Raw genomic sequence first — 17,098 nt, forward strand, 5'->3', positions numbered from 1 at the left:
GTCTTGTAAGTTTAACTCATTACGTCTACTGTTGAAGTATCTCATAAATAAAGAATTTGATTTAAATCTCAAATTGCAGGGAATTCCTTTTAAAAGCCTCTTGACCTGTTCCGTAATCGACTGCGATTTGACCTGCTGATCGTCTTTCAGGCGAATGTTTGATAGATGAATCAGATCCAAGTCAAGACAGCCGAAGGTGATTTGATAACGGCAATAAGCTGAAACACGGCATATAAAATAATGATTAAAATTAAGACAAACACTGACGGTTTCTGTGTTTAAAACTTCATCAGAAGTTGATTTATTTCACATTTTCAAATGCAAACTTCTCACAGAAGCAACACGAGAGATTGTTTCAGTAAAGTCTGAAGCGAGAATAAAATACCTTTGTAAAAGGCATCAAGTAGAAGATGTGAAACATCTATTATGGACGTCATAAACAGACAGGAAACAGAACTTCCAGTTACACTCATTCAAATAAAAGCCAAACAATGGTTACAAATACACGTGTTACAATCCCAACAGGATTACAGTAAACATGGATCCACTGGCTCGATAAAACTTCATCAACTGCAAATGATGAAACATATAAATCGCTGGTACTCAGTATCGATACACAGATTGTTCCGGCAAATGTCTCAGACACTTACAGAAAATAAAACCAACATGGTTCAAACGGCACAGCAATGGCTTTCCATTAACGTTCCACTCAGGAACAGAGAAGCAACTAATCACAGAGTAAGTCTTTTGAAGGAACGAACACACATGGTGTGGATATTCAGTACAACCCGACTGTTTTCAGTCCTTCCATGGGAACACCAGCACAATTTCACTACACAGTTAAACTTGTGCCCAAGGTTGAAGGAAGTTAGACTCCAGGGGAGTCTTTTACTTTTCTGTCCATGACGTTCACAGACGTAGTGATCTCTCTCTCTCTCTCTCTCTGTTGGGAGGTTTCACCAGGGTCTCCACAGAGAGCCGCCGGTCGGGTCCAGCTCCTTGTTGGAGCTGACCCGATGGAGGGGAGAGCCTGGTGGAGAGGGGCTGCCGAGGCCGAGGCCGTTCCTGCCGGACGCCTGCAGGCCCTGGAAGTGGCCGAGGAGCAGCCGGTGAGCCTGAGTCTGGACCTCGCTGCGGGACAGGAAGCCGACGGCCTCCTGGACGCAGCGGGAGTAGCCGTCCCTGGCCGTCATGGGGCCGGAGGTCAGGTGCTGCTGCTGCTGCCAGCTCCTCAGGTACGACACGGCCATCTCCAAGATGTCGGCCTTCTCCTGCTTCGAGTCCGGCTGCTGCCGGAGAAACTCGGGACCCAGCAGGGATTTCAGCTGCTCGATGCTGGTGTTGATGCGGTCTCTGCGTAATTTCTCCACCATCGGCTTTCTCAGCTGAAGGACAGAAAAAGAGAAGACAGTTGAGTAAGTTTGAATCACTTTATATCGTCACTTTTCAAGGTAAGCAAATGAAGGAGTCTATGGTTTTTTCCTTATACAAAAGAATTCTTATTCATTAAAAATCCGAAATGTTAAAAGAGTTTTGGTGTACTAAAATAAATTAAAAACCCTTTCAGGCTCAATTGAGCTAACACTTGCTATACTTAGCCAAGTTACAAAACTTAAATAGAAGCTGATTTTGGTGCAGAAAAACTGACCGTTTAGTAAAAGTCATGATTCTACCTTGGTTATAAAGAAAGCTTTGATAATTTACATTGGAAGACATTTTTATCCTGACTACAAGTTTCCATCTGCATCAACCGCCTGAGCCGGATCATTCTAGAATGCACAAAATCAATCCAAGGGTCACAAAAATTTTGGACACCCCAGGTCTAAGCTGTTGGAGGAGAGGTTTACCTTGTGAGCGGGAGTCAGGTGCTCCTTGCTGGCTTGGCCGTAAGCAGTGGGCGCCATCGCTGCAGAGTAAGAGGAGCGCTTTCAGCTCAGCGTGAAGAGCCGGGTCGAGTCTGTGCTGCCCCGTCTCCGCCGCTCCTGTCCCGTATTTATACACACACATCTCCATATGAATGTGTGAGTCTGAGTCCTGTCGGAGTTTCTCACAGTCCCCGGAGCCAATGGGAGCGCTGGGAAGGGCTTGAGGGAGCGCAGGGCTGCCACAAGCTCAATGAAGTGTTTATAGCCGTGGGGACAATGAGTGTGCCTCCGGGGAGCAGGTGGAGAAATGGACCGCGAGAGAAAGAGCCCCGGGGTGGGGGTAGGGGGGGAGCTGGGAGCGTGACCTGGCGCTTGTGTTGATATGGGAAAGTGGTGACCCCAGAGGGAAGCATGCCGCTGTCTCATGTCGTCTCCACTGCCACGTAATTGCAGACAAAGTGCCTCCGCCACCAGGCACACGTGGGTGTTACGGAGGGGCCAGCCGCTTTGAAAAGACCCAACATGCGGCCACTTCCACCTGTTGGAGGCAGCAAACCTCCCTGGTGCTGCCGCGCAACAGTTGGGACGACGCAGAAATGCCCAAAGTAAAAACAGGGAGGGGCGTCTCTGGAAGGAAGAGAACCGGTTGAGTAAAAACAAGCATTTATAAACGACTGGTTCAACCAAGGGTGTAACTTTGTGTTTTAGTTGGTGAGGACGAGGTGGTGCCAGGGCCGCTGACGCTCCATCAGTTACTGGAAGCTCTTTTCTTTCTTAGTGCCAAGAATAAAGCCAAAACTTACATGTGAATACAGTCTTATTCAATAAATTAGGATATACGTCCTGATCAGGCTTGTCAGATTAATTTAGAAAATAACCTTTTAGCAGGTATTAAACCCACTTTGAAATATAAATATGTTAAAACGGGAGGAATCTAATTAATCTATGTAACGTATTTCACTTGGTGATGGAATTAACAAAGGAACTTTTCAGTCATGTTCTAATTTGTGGAATAAGTATTTGCTCAATGCTTGCCTACAATTTTAAACAGTTTCATAACTCAGTAATAGTTTTTGTGAAGAATCATCACACAGTTGCCTTTTATTGCCTGTTTTTTTAACAAGTGCTAAAAACATCAACAACATGAGATTCTGTTACAATCAAAATGTTATTAAACATTTCAAAAGCAGAATAAGGAACTTCTGTGTAAACCAAATGAATCAAACTTTGTATTTTTCAATGATGTGATTCTGACTCCACAGCTGTTCCTCAGTTGGCTGGAAAAACCTTTGTCCTGCTGAATTACACATAGCAGGTCAGATATGATGTGTCTTAAATATAACAAATATTAAAGACGCAAAACCTTTTTTGGGTCTGGTTGGGGCATTTCGTGAGTAGAGAGACCATCAATGTTACTGGATTCTATAAAATGTGGCTTAAAGCTGAGATGCTGATGTTTGGATATGTAAAAAATATATATTCTTTCTGAAAATAAATCTGTAAATAGTTTGGTTTCTGTCAGTTCTGCAAAGATGCAAGAGAGAACAAAGCTAATTTCTCTTTTACAATGGCCAATAATTAAATTTTACTTAATTGTCGCTGCAGGAGCCATGATTTAAAATTTGACAAACGTTGGCTCTTTATGCTTTATGAAATATTTCATCCTATATAATGATTGCTCTGAATATTGCCACGTTCTCCGACCAAATGACGCAATTAGTCCAGGGGGGAAAATGTCTAAAAACGGGCGCAGCTGTGTGAATTCAGGGTCTGCGTCCTGAAACACCAGGCCATAAACGCCTCCACTCCTGATTATCTGTCAGAAAATCTGTGTCGCCTTATTTTTGTGTTAATTGAACCGAAATACTCAGAACTGCGTAGCAGGAGTAGGATACATGATGAAAGTTAAGCTCGCATAACTAACCTGCTCCCCTCTTCCTTCACATAGTTTTTAATTAAGGCTTTTGACTGACCTGTGAAATGTGATTCCCTTTGGACCTTGTTATCTTCCTTTCATAGCGTTTTCAATTAATATCAAAACGTTGCCTCCCTTTTTCGGTTTCTTTGCTCGATTGTGTCATTTTCCACAACCACAGGTATTCCTGACTCGACGTAAAACAACGCGTATGGCGCACTGCCACGCACAGTAAGTCACGTGATGTCCACGAGGATTTACCGCTTACATTTTACAAAGGAATTTTTAAAAAGCATTAATTGGCTGTTATTGCTTTACAGCGCGCAGCTGCTTCCGAGTTACTGTCCGGAAATAGATGCAGGCACAGGTGTCAAACTCCAGTCCTCGCGGGCCACCGTCCTGCAGTTTTTAGATGTGCCACAGGTACAAAACACTGGAATAAAATGGCTTAATTACCTCCTCCTTGTGTAGATCAGTTCTCCAGAGCCTCAATAACCTAATTATTCTATTCAGGTGGTGCAGCAGAGGCACATCTAAAAGTTGCAGGACAGCGGCCCTTGAGGACTGGAGTTTGACACCCCTGTAGGACATACTGGTGGGGACATGTCCACACCAGTCCTTCAGGAAGTTACGCCTATGGGTTCAACCATTGTTGGGGCTCTTTGTTCAAATATTGGTGTATTTTCATAATTAAGGTCACAATAAAGGAAGTTTCAGTGTGAGGAGAAAAGGACATCTACAAATGTTAATTCTGTGGTTTCATGTATTTTTCACAATATTCACATCCTTTGAACTTTTTTCACATTGTCACATTAGAAGCCCAAACTTTCACGTATTTTATGTGGATTTCATGTATCAGACTCACATAACCTGATCCAAATAATAAAGTGGTTCTCAGTTCATCTTTACAATCAATCAATCATCAATCAATCAAGTTTATTCGTGTGACACATGTCAGCAGCAAGGCGTTTTACATAATAAATAAACAAAATTGCAACGTTATAAAGAATACACCAGACAGTCAACAGTTGAACAGACATTGCATTTTGATGAGTGCCGTCGCCACAGTCACACACCTCAAATATGCTGGTAAACCTTTCATCTGTCATGGTTGAAAAGCAACTAAATACAAATAGAAACATGTAGAGTGGTGTGCAGTAAAAATATTCCACTGCTGCGGTTCCGGGTTTGTTCCATCCGTACATGTGGAGACTGAAGATTTTTCCAGTCTTTGCAAAAAAAAAAAAAAAAAAAAGCTCAAGTTTATTAGCAGTAGATGACAAACATCTCTGAATTTTTGTTTTCAAGTTTAGGCCTTCAGCTTGACCCAGCTTTGATAGACAAGACAAGGTTTGATATGTGAAGCAGACCTCAGTTAAAGTCATGACACAACAATCGAGATTGGAGATTAAACACTAACAGAGCATCTCATAAAGCCTTTCAGAAAAAAGATAATTACGCCATCGGACAAATATATTTGTGGTAAATCCATTAAAACTCAAGGGCTTATGAGTTATGTAGCAGCACATATTTCAGGATATCATGTTATTATTGTCACTTTAGGGGGATTTTCCTTGCAGCAAGGTGGGAATTTTTAAAACACAAACAGAAAGGCTGTTGTTGTGTGGTTGCTTACACAACAACATTGACAAAACAGTAAAAAGTCTTTGCTGACAGTGATTCGACTGTGTCTCCAATTAAGCAGCTTCAAGTTGTTTTTTGTTTTTTTTAGAAACTCTGATGTTGGAATCAGACTTCGATATACTGTGACTTTTATAGGTCACCATCAGCTAACACTTTCAGCTCTTCTCCTTTACTTACCGGAGTTGACTCTTCTGTTAGTCCTATTTCTCTTCAGTCCTTCACTTTTCATGTTTGAAAAAAAGGGGGAGCGAGTTAAACATTTGTATCAAAAAGCTTAAAGTCTTTCACATGACCAGTATTTCAGTCTATCTGAAGAGAGTGAAGTGTCAGAAGAATGCTTCAGTTGTTAGCTTTCCCGCTCTCAGCACACGTCAACACCCCAGGCACACACACACACACACACACACACACACACAGGTTGATCAGCCTGCCGCTGGCCACGTCTCGGTCACACGCTCCCTTCCTGCCTGTGTGGAACGTGGGAGCTGCTGTGGTCCCAGGCTTCCCACACTTCAGCATTAATGACTCCAAGGCAGGCTGCACAAAGGAAGTGTGCCCTGTTGAACAAAGACCGAGTGACCAACCCACCCTTTAAACCACACACACACACACACACACACCAAGGAAGGCAAGGTTGTCAACAGGGCTTCCAGGCACACCATCTGGATGGATCGAGTGCTTTTGTCGGTCAATCAAGCATGAGAGGCGCTCACCGTGAGAACTGGAGAGGCTGAAATAGAGACGAGAAGTTAAATGAGAAGATCAAGTGTGTGTGTGAGCTGAGAAGCCTTCTAATTTGCTTCATCAAGATGGTTTTTAGAAATAAATGCAGGAAAAATTGGGCGTTTTTCTGATTTGTAAGTCAAATAATCTAGCTAGAGGTCAAATAATCAACTAAACACCAAGAAGCTACTATTTTAAAAACTTAGCATGTCATTCTTTACTAAATAGACACTTGTAAAACAAAATACATGAGGAAAACGTTTGTCCTCCGCATTCCCACCAAACATCCTCCCATAATAAAGCATCATGGGAGCCACAAGAGGTTTCTGAAGGGCCCCTCCCAGCTGTTTCTTCAGATTGGGGCCTTTGTTTATCATCGTTCCAACTAATTTATTCACTTTCTATTGTCACTGCGTTGCTTTTGTGATTGGTCAAACGCGGTGAGAACCAGCATGGCATTAAATGAGTGGGAAAGTTGGCGTGAAGAAGTATTTAAAGGAGGAAAACCTTGTTGGTCAAAATCATAACCTTGAAAACCTCTTGAAGGCCCTGAGCTAACATCTGACCGAGCGACCGTCATGAGGGATCAGCGCACGGCGTAAGTTCATTTCCTGGACGTTTAGCTTGAGTTGATGTTGATTTAGAACTAGAAAGTATTTTAGATGGTATTAAAGTGGAGATTTGATTTTAAAATGGGGAGGAATCTATAAGAATCCCAAAGCAATAGCATACTTTGAAAATCTGCTTTCAATACTCCAACCCATTCCTGTGATGAATTTAAAAAATAAAACCCAAATGTTTAAAATGTAATCCCATTTCTTTTCAGCTTGTGTAAGATGAGCCTTTTGGAAAGGAAGCACACAAACAAAGCAGCTCAGCTCAGCTCAGCTCTGGAGAGCCAGCTCTGTGCGGGGATGAGCAGTCGGGACGCCTGGGACAGGCTCCACTAAAACACTCTTCATTTTCCAGAACGGCTTCACCAGAGCCTGCAGGGGAGTCATGAGGCTGCTCCCTTTTTCCCCTGCTGAGGACGTGATGTCGCTGTGCTGCCAGTCATGAATGGACAAAACTGATGGATTATGTAAAAAAAAAAAAAACAAATGGTGATTTTGTTTGGAGCGTCTTGAAGATGTTTCACTCAGGGGAAAAAAATACTTATTTTTTTAAAAATATTATTTTTATTTAGATTTATTCACCTTATTAGGTTTAAATTGTAAAAAGCATAAAATAAAATAAAACTGTGACTTTAGTGGTTCACAAATGTGCAATCTTTGCCTTAAGCGTCCTTTAACGTGGACCGCGTCATTAAGACTGTTTGATTTAAACTGAAAGCCATATTCTTTTGATTAAAAGGGTAATTTTTATTTTACAGAATGTTTCGAGACGGTGCTTATTGTGTATGAGACACGTTTTTGCCCAAACCCCCCAAAAAGATGCAAAATGAGCCATCATGTGCAGTTCTGTCTTTGTGCTTGTTATGGAGCGCTACCTTTAATTATCTTGAGCAGCTAATTCTGAAGGTAAAGATTCACATTTTTATTTTTCCCAGATGTCATATTTGACCTCATCATACATGTTGGAGTGTGTCGCCCTCTAGAGGTAGAAATAGAGAAGTGACGTTGGGATTCTAGTTTGCAAAGTGTGCTTGATAACGTTAGGTTTGAAATGGCACTAAAGTGAATTAAAATGAGTGGAAACGCCTCAGTGTGGTTTTCCCAGCTTTTGACTACCTACAGAGAAAACTACTTCTCAGTTGTGATTATTTGCAACAACTTGATTGTCAGACGTATGAAAAGACTTTCACTAACTGGACGTTTTTTTGTTTTTTTTTATGGTGGTACAAATAGGAGTAAATACGTAAGGTGTATTAATTTAAATAAGTGTGATCCCATCAACGTTACTGAATGTAATGATGGTTTGTCCACATCCGTAAATTATTTCAGATTATGTTTAGGAGTTATAAGTAAATGTAGAATACTGCGAAGAATTTCAAATGATCTTTCTACAGCAATAAGCCGCCAGGAGAGAAGAACAAAACACCCAGAGCCTAAATAAATATTCATTACTTCTGGAATGTTTCTACATTTTGTCACAACTGCAAACTTTAATGTGTTTAATTTGCAATTTGAGGGAGAGAGAGAGAGAAAAAAGTCTGTTCCACGTCACAATTAATTCCTTTACAGGTCTGATAAATGTGTGCAAAACGAACTCAGTCCAACATGAGTCAATGCAAGATGAATACAGTCAGTGGTTCTCAAGTTTGGCCGCACAGATTCTCCCATTTATTAGAGGCTGCACTTTGACTGGGCCGTTATGACCCAAGTTAGTGTTTGACAACACATTTTGTATGTGGGCCAAAAAGTTTATTTTGGACTCATCTGACTAGAGCATCTCCTACCTTCTTCCAAATAAAACACTGCTGACCTTAAACAATGACTTTCTTCTGGTCGCTCTTCCTTACATTATTTGTTGAGTTCATTACCAACACTTGTCCTATCAGCAGCTCCCCCCACATGAGCAGTGGAGCTCTGGAGATCTCCAGAGGTATCATGTGTCTTCTGACAAAAAGTGAAAAGGTTTAAGGTCCATGAATATTTGTGCAGTGCACTATATGCGGTGACATAGCTCCGGTATGAAAGGATTTCTTTCTAAATGTGCAAACAGCAGCCAAAACAGAAGAGGTTACCCTTGAATCAGACTGAAAGTATTACAGCTTTATTAATTATACGCTAAATTCAAAAAAAGCAGACATTCAGCAACAGTTTAAACATTGCAGCATTGGGAAAAGCAAATCAATGATGAACTGGGGAAAGTGTACACCATGCATTTAGATCTGAAGAACAACGACAGAGTTTTCTGTCATCTGAAAGTGAATGAGATGCTGAGATTTACTTCACAGAAATGTTGGTTATCGTCCAGAGAGTGTAGTCGGTTAATTTGAACATCTAAATTCGAGAGTGGAGCGTGGCCTTAGAAATGAAGGAAGCAAAACCGAACAACAAAATCATAAGAGGAAAGTGTATAAGCATGTAATGCAAGTCTGTTTTATTGTCATTTTAGACATTTCTGGCATCTCATTGCAACAGATGGAATCTTTCATGGACTTACTTCAAAAGGCAGAATGCATATGGAAAAAATTAAATCAAAATTTTTATTTATTATTTTTTTAAATCCCGTTTCACTTCTGATGTTGATAAAACAAACCCAAGACATTTTTATTCTCCCGACCGTCACTCAAATTTCCAGTTAGGATCCACATAAACTTATAGACTTAACAGCAGAGGGAAAATGACAGGCACTGCAACCGTGAGACTATGAAAGCACTCTGTCGATTTAAAAACCCCCGACCACAAACCAAACTCCAAGCAAAACAAACAAAAAACGGAAAAGATAAAATCAAATGCCACTCGTAATATGAGCCGGGTCAAATCCCAAAAGTATTTCGGTTCTTCTAATGTCGCACCGTACGGGGGAAGGGCTCCAAGGCCAAAAGCTGAATCACCCCAAAACAGAATTCACAAGTTCTTACTGTCAACCAAAAAGATCCACGTCTGAATGTGAAAATGCTGTTGACTTGCTCAGAAAAAAAATAAAGAAAGAAAAAAAGAGACAGAAAAACTTTCAGCTTTCTGACAAGGAGAGCGCACACCAGAAAATTCACAAAATTTCTAAAAAGGTCATTTTTAGTCGAGCTTGCTAAAAAAAAACAAAAAACAAACAGGATCATGACTTTGAAACTGCTGAAGTCTTCATTTAATCAGTCCGACAGAAAGTAAATTCTGTTTTAGCGCGTCATTCCCCTTTTAACAGCAGCGTCTTGGTGGTAGAGGTGTTTAATCTGTTTTTGTAGACTACACACAGGTTTTGCTTATTTTATTCTGAGATGTCATATGGGTGTGGGAGTTAAGTAGGAAGCATGGTGTAGACCAACTGCATGTGTTCTTTGTGTCTCAGAGTGTAGACCTCTTAGTTTCTTCTTCTTTTTTCTTCAAGTTGGTAGCTGTATCGATTATATTTGTCGGGTGTTAGAGGGGTGTGGTTGGTTCAGGGCAATGAGTTCAACACATCCTGCAGGAAGAGGTCTGGCTCTGGGATTTCAGAGAGGAGACCTGGAAAAGATACAAACGGTTGCAAATTTGAAACACTTGGGGAGGGGAAGAACTACTTGGTCCAAATAATTTTGTAGTTCTAAAATCTAACGGGAGTGCGTTTCCACTGACCTACAACATCAAAAAACTCTGACATGGACTCGGCGGGCATGAGCTCATCTTGGAAGGCCCTAAGCACCCGCTCAGAGGCCTCGTAGATGGGCATGTCGTTGTGACGGACATATTCTGCCAGCGAGAAGGACCAGCCCCCCTCTGTGTTGCTGGTAGGTACTTTCTGTTAACAACATAAGAGCACAAAAAATATTTGTGATCATGTTATGAGGAAACATATCATAGATGGACACTGGCTCACGTAGAAATGAAGTCTTCTTGAATACTGCTAGGATATTATCTTGCTTTCTTTTATGCGTTGTACTCCTTTTTTTATTTCGGGGGAAAAAAGCAATGTATAATACACAAATCAAAATATACCAAAGTTTTACAAAGCTGATCTTAACACCATTTCATCAATGTTTTAACAGGTTTTAGTGAAAGAAATAAGACAAAGCGAAGAGAACAACGCTTCAGGAGATGATTGTTTTCAGAAGATTTTAAAACATTAGTGGACATTTACCCTAAACATGTCGTAGACGAGATCCACCAAGCCCCAGAAGAGAAGAGGAGAGCGGTACACTGCATATTCCTTTGGTGTTTTATCTGTGACTCTGGAAATTAAACAAAAAAAAAACAAAGAAGAGGATTAAGACAAGTGTGAAAAACTGTATGATTTTATCTTTATCTTCAAGATAATGAATCAATGTTAGAAGTAGGGCTGGATTGTAACATAAGCAAATGCAGTTCATGCAGTTATCACCAACTCAAATCTAAACCTTTTTAATGTTGACTCAATAATCCCACTACTAATGTTAGCATCCACACTTTAATGGTCGCCATAACTAACAACATGCGCTCCTCTTACAACAGAATGAAAAACTACAGTTCTCACCAAGCCTCCTATTACCTCACATCCAACACATGTGCAGTATTACAACTTAACATTTAAGACCATTACGAGTGGAATTTAAGATCTGCATCTACACCTAAATGTAAGAACTTCATCCAGCCAACTGGCAATGAATTTGCATTTACCCATGATAGATGCAAAAAAAGAAAACTAGTTAGCTAGGTAGATAACAAGGGTGTGTTAGGATCAATATATTTTACTTAATATTTGTCAATGTATGTCAGTAATGAGTTACCGGTAGTCTCAACCAAAAATCCCATGAGAGAAAAATATACATAGAATATATGATTACATAGTTCTATCAAAGCAAAATTTAAGGCCTGTGATTATTTTAAGGCCAACCATAGTTTTTGTTTAAATGAATTGAAGACATTCCAAGGCCTTCATTTTAGATACGTGAACTTAAGACTTTTTAAGCCTGCGTGAACATTGCGTGAACATTGTGAAGTGACTGCCTCACTGTCAAACGTATGCAAGACCACATCATAAAAAACAAACCAAAAAAAAAAACTGGACAGATACAGGGGAGAGTGTCGTACTTGTTTGTGGAGACAGCAGAAACTTTGCGTGCATGTGCGGCGACCAGTAGTCTTCGAAGGAAATAAACCCGTGAGCTCCTCCACTGTTCAGGGGGCAATATGTGCATGGCCAGGATGGTGAAATAATGAGGTCCTTCGACCTCATAAGAGCTCTCCACCCATTTGTCGCTCGGCTGCTCCTGGAAACTCTGCAGATTCTTCTCTTCTCGTGACGTAGCCCTTGTACTGAACAGACAGATCTTAAAATGAGACTCACTGTTTCTGGCATGAAGCTGGCAGCAGAAACACCGAGGTGATGTATAGTTGTGAGGTGTAAAACATACGTGTTGAGAACATAGAGCACTGTGTGGATGATGTAGGGGATGAGGTGGATGTTGCTCTCGCGGCCCCCGCCTCCTGTGTCCACACTGAACGACTGTTCGGTGGCGAAGCGCAGAAACAGCAGTTTGGTGTCGTGGATGTTGAGTTGGTACGTTGGCTCCCGCTGACCTGTGCACTCCTGAAGATATGTGTTGTGCCTGCGTGGTAGACACGGTCAGTCCAGAACAATCAAGCTGTGATTCAATGAGAAAACATCTAATCCCTCAATGTCAGACAGTCGGATATTACCTTGCTAAGCATGTGGCAAAGGCTGATTCTGGCACATGAGGCCCCCAGACGGGCAGCAGTCCGTTGCACTTGGTGTTGGCATTTTGGAGAGCAGCGCTGTCCCACTCTTCTCTCCCACGAGCCAGCCTGATTGGAGGAACAGCATTAGGCGTTTGCAATGGAGTAAATCAGAACGGACGAGGCATGAGAGCAGAGGAGGAGGTTACCTGACGGCGGCCAGGTGGCAGTCGTAGTGGACTATGTTAAAGTGGGACACGGTGCTGTAGCCCTGCTGCTTGCGAGGCTTGTTTTCAAATTCCTCCAAGGCCACACGCTTTGTGAAAGTGTAAATACCCAAAACTTTGGTTGGCTAGTGAGAAAGAAAAAGAGAAAATCTTAGTGAAAACTGTTATGCTAGCTGCTCAGAGGGGCCAAGCAGATCATTTAGCCAAGAGCATAATGTTGCCAAATTGTTTGGCTTTGCATAATGTTTTCATCCAATGAACTTTTCCTGCTTTGTAGAGTAATCATTTGTATGTTGTTATTAGTTTTCCCACACCTAAGAGTGAAAATATGTCCCGTTCCTTTTTGGAAAGTCCAACTCCAAACTTAAGTTCCTCTGTGAGTAAAATATTCTCACAGCAAAATATTCATGTTTCACTTTTGCTCTACTTGGTGTTTGTCTATCGCATAAAGCTCCAATAAAATACATTTAGGTGTGTAATGTGATAAAATGTGACAAGGCTCAGCAGGTCTAAATACTTTTGTAAGGCAGTGCACAGAATATCGCAATAATGACCTTACACAATGTAACATCATGCTTGTCTGTCATAAAAATGCTGATGAAGCGTCCAGCCTCCGAGGAAAACTCTGCTTGCGTGTATTTTAATAAACCAAGAGGATTATTTCAGGTCTTTATCCAGCCTGCACACCAACAGATCCAGTGAACTTTTCCCAAAGCCCTAAGTCTTGTAACCTTCCAGCATCCCACCTATTAAGATGCAGCACTCAATAGATCTTGCCAGAATTCTTTTTAAACTCAATGTATAGTTCTTAGCAGAGCAACTAGTATTTGAATGTTTGTTTGCTCACATCATTAGATATTTTGCTGTGTTGCGTTTAGGACCTGCTGGATGTGTCAGTTACCTGGAACTTGTAACCCTCTCTGCAGATACAGCAGGTCAAACCTGGCTCCTCAATCAGCTCCTCCATTTGCTTCAGAAGTGAAGTCTTTGTGACAACCTGCCCCTTCTCGTTGGTCTGAACGGCAAACACGATGAGATTTAATAAAACTATACTATTCACGCAACATAAAAAGAACTGGTATCTGAGCCTACCGTCATGCCTAGCGTTCCCAGAGCCTTCTGCCTCATGGCCATGGCCATTCTCTTCTTCTCGGCTCGGGTTTCCCTGCGGGCTGCTTCAATCTTCAGGTTGACGTCGCGGTGTTCCCGCAGAGCCTCCAGAAGGTTCTCCGCCAAGGTCCCAATGCCTTCGTCACTGGATACCTGCTCCAGCTTGTGCAAGTTGGTTATTGAATCTGTTCCTATCAACACCTGGATGTAAAAAAAACAAAAAAAACACTCATTTAAATTTGAAGGAAGGAAGGATGGAAAAGTATTATTTGTCAATGAGTTACTGGAGATTTATTTGGTCTTGTGTACTTGTGTGGGTGGATGCTGCACAGCCAGACCACGAAGCAGTCGGAGGATGAAGGGTAGCGCTGGTCTAGAGAGAAACTTCTTCCAGACATCTGCATCCAGACTGATGAAAGCAACAAAAATTTTGTTTTGAAGATTTAGGATAATACTAAATAAAATCTGAATGTTTAAAAATGACCATCTCCAGATATATATATAGCAGAAGGAGACCTACTTTTTGGCATTTGGGATATGCTTCTTCATGTAGTCCAGTGCACTCTGAGTGATTCCTTTCTGGAGAATGAGGTCTTTCAGCTGATGGCCGTTGCTGTTGTTCTTGATTCCAGCTGCGATTTTGCAGAAGCAATCCAAAAACACTTTGTCTTCTGCACTGTGCTCCTCATCATACCTTAGAGAAATATTACAGAAGTCACGTTTACAAAAGTCACCTAAACAAGTGTGGTTCAAGTTTATATTTTTTTTATTTTTATTTTTGCATGTCTCCCAGTGAAAGTGGCACATTTCTCACTTGTCGAAGCTGCAGCACGGTTTGAAGCGTTCCACCAAAATCTTCATCTTCTCTAGTTCACCAAAGGAGAGAAATGGGATGATGCGCAGCAGACCCTGCAGCACGCTGGGGTTCGAGCGAACAAAGGGAGTGTTGATCTGGTCTAACAGCATGACAAGCTGGTCTTTGTCACCTGTGAGCAGAAGGTTACCCTGAAAAAGGAAATCAAAAAAAGTTAATCATATAATTAATTAATGATACAAATATTGATTGTAATTTTTCTTCATGCAGTATTAAAGTTGAAGAGAAATACTTGGACTCCAATAAATATGAGCTAATAATGCAAGTTGGTTCAGACTCTGTGCCAGTAATATTTTTGTTGTTTAACGCAGCAGAAAATGCTTTAGTTGGAAATGAATATGTTGTGCTAAAATCATAGAAAACTACAATTTAGTTTGATTTCTATCAAATCACCAACTCATTTTTCCCTTAGCTAGATACAGTATCCACCATCAAGAGTCCAACTTTATTGCATATTAAAGGACTTATGAATATTCTACAATCCTAATTCAAAGAACACGAATATTTTGCTAAGCAAATGGAGGCAGGTGACACTTTTATATTTTACCTTATCTTCTGAAATCTCTGCATTGGCTTCATCAAGAATGATCTCCATAATGCTCAGAACTTGTTCAGCTATGGAGGCTCCACCGCTGTCCTTACTCTCCTGTTCTGCTACCAACGCCTACAAAAACATTAAAAAATGACCTTTCAAAAATATTTACAAATAGCCTTTAAAAACGCCAAACTATTTAGATTTAATGATTATCTTATCAGATTATCTGCTGTCAGACATACCAGGTTTAGAGTTCCCAGCATGACGTTGAGTGTGTTCATCTCTGGTTTGACCAGTTGTTGCCGGTTGATCTTTACCTTCACGCAGTAACTGAACAACTTCAGCAATACCTGAGGAAACAAAAACACAAGGATCAACTCAGCTGCTAAAACATTCAATATCACAACTGAGTTGCCAAGTTTAACTTTACTAAATTATTTAAACAGCCCCTGTTGTAATCAATTTTATTCATTTTGCAGACTGTTAAGCATCACTGCCTTAAAAGGCTTCAACTAAATGCTAAGCTAACAGGTTTGGCTTACAGTTAGCAGATGTCTTCCTTGTTTAAAGTCTTTGATCCCAGACAGTCGGTTGAGCATACACTCCAGTCCTCCGCACTGAGCCATGACTCCTGCCATCTTGTACACTTCTTCGTCGTCCTCCTCTTCATCTGTAATCAAATGTTTCCCTTATTTGTGAACAATAAAGTGGACGTTAAACCTGTTCATACAGATTTAATTCCAAATTAAAGGTTGGATTTAAAAAAAGAAAAACTATTCTGTTTGAGGTTACATCACTGGAATAAAAGACAACTTACACATATATATATATTTTTTACCAGGGCTACAAATAAATGTTCCGAGCATTCAGGATTAAATTATAAAACAAGAGTGCAAGGGAACATTCTGTGTAAAGGACATGTTAATAAATAAAAATCTAACCTGTGGTTGAGTCCAGAGACTCTATGAACTCCTCAGTGGCGTCTCCGAGCAGACCTCTCATTCGATAAATGATTCTCATTGGCTCACCCTTTGGGGGAAAAAACACCAGGGTCAAGGTATTAAATAATATTACTGGAATATTTCAGACCACAAACTTCACATAAAATCAAATGTGCATGCTGGTAATTAACTGAGAAAAACGGAGATTGTCTCACCTCATTGGTCGGGCACCACACCTTCTTATAGACCTCTGCCACTGAAAGATCTAAGCTGATGATTTTGTTGTTGACCAGAAGCTGTGAAAACCAGGGGAGTGCCAAAAAATTTTTACTTTAAACCTTCTGATAAATAAAAGAGTTTGATAAAAAAAAAAAAAGAAAAATAACTTTACCTCCATGCCACTGTCGTCTTCAAGAAGCGCCACAAGGTCGCAGTCCTGGCAGATCTTGTTCTTGATGTCCCTCATCAGAGGGCCGATGCCCGGCTCGTTGCTGCTGTAAGGGTTTCCTGGCATGCGGCCCTGCAGGAAGTCTTCCTGCTGAGGATCTTTTTCCAGGGTCACGAAGAACTCCGTCACCTCGTTCTCCTCCTACACAGGAAACAACAGATCAAAACACATCAACTTTAACAATGTACTCAACTAGTATGTTTCATATTCATGAAATATATATTTTCTCACATTTTTAATGTCTCATGCATTTTTTTGTCTATTTTTAAAATTAAAATAAAATATGTAAAGTTCATGTTTAATTTACTGCAGATATTTCTAAAGGAGGCTTAAAAAACAAAATCTGCAAAACCACAGATAAAAGAAAAAACAAAGAATCTAATGGCCCGACTTGAGTGAGAAACCAAAGAATGAATGGATGGATGGATAAAAGGATGGATACACAGAGAGATGAACGGCTGAATGGACCGAGGGACAGATGGACATCTTAATGGAAAAATGGACAGATACAACAATGCTACAGAGACTAAAGTCTGGATATGCAACTATGTTTCCATAC

General features: G+C 40.8%; 2 protein-coding genes across 12 annotated transcripts in view; both read right to left on the reverse strand.

Annotated features, from left to right (window-relative positions):
• Positions 1–269: 269 nt before the first annotated feature.
• LOC114142177 (transcription factor HES-5-like) lies at positions 270–4,132 on the reverse strand. Its single transcript, XM_028013352.1, has 3 exons — positions 3,839–4,132; positions 1,848–2,492; positions 270–1,385 (listed from the first exon to the last, which is right to left on the reverse strand). The coding sequence occupies exons 2-3, from the start codon at positions 1,902–1,904 to the stop codon at positions 957–959; spliced, it is 486 nt and encodes a 161-aa protein (XP_027869153.1). The 5' UTR covers positions 1,905–2,492; positions 3,839–4,132; the 3' UTR covers positions 270–956.
• A 4,708-nt stretch (positions 4,133–8,840) lies between these two features.
• ubr4 (ubiquitin protein ligase E3 component n-recognin 4) overlaps positions 8,841–17,098 on the reverse strand; it is a 49,755-nt gene continuing 41,497 nt past the window's right edge. For all 11 annotated transcript variants that reach the window (XM_028024516.1, XM_028024511.1, XM_028024493.1 and 8 more), the window contains 18 exons: positions 16,483–16,680; positions 16,307–16,387; positions 16,092–16,179; positions 15,693–15,820; positions 15,393–15,500; positions 15,163–15,279; positions 14,556–14,746; positions 14,262–14,435; positions 14,051–14,150; positions 13,724–13,942; positions 13,533–13,646; positions 12,614–12,756; positions 12,408–12,533; positions 12,122–12,316; positions 11,799–12,023; positions 10,870–10,960; positions 10,368–10,530; positions 8,841–10,256 (listed from right to left, as the gene is read on the reverse strand). In XM_028024516.1, coding sequence (XP_027880317.1) covers positions 10,192–10,256; positions 10,368–10,530; positions 10,870–10,960; positions 11,799–12,023; positions 12,122–12,316; positions 12,408–12,533; positions 12,614–12,756; positions 13,533–13,646; positions 13,724–13,942; positions 14,051–14,150; positions 14,262–14,435; positions 14,556–14,746; positions 15,163–15,279; positions 15,393–15,500; positions 15,693–15,820; positions 16,092–16,179; positions 16,307–16,387; positions 16,483–16,680 — 2,526 coding nt within the window. In that variant the 3' untranslated portion in view covers positions 8,841–10,191. The remainder of the gene's footprint in view (positions 10,257–10,367; positions 10,531–10,869; positions 10,961–11,798; positions 12,024–12,121; positions 12,317–12,407; positions 12,534–12,613; positions 12,757–13,532; positions 13,647–13,723; positions 13,943–14,050; positions 14,151–14,261; positions 14,436–14,555; positions 14,747–15,162; positions 15,280–15,392; positions 15,501–15,692; positions 15,821–16,091; positions 16,180–16,306; positions 16,388–16,482; positions 16,681–17,098) is intronic.

The sequence above is a fragment of the Xiphophorus couchianus genome, chromosome 1, assembly GCF_001444195.1.
Source record: "Xiphophorus couchianus chromosome 1, X_couchianus-1.0, whole genome shotgun sequence".
Classification (NCBI taxonomy): Eukaryota; Metazoa; Chordata; class Actinopteri; order Cyprinodontiformes; family Poeciliidae; genus Xiphophorus; species Xiphophorus couchianus.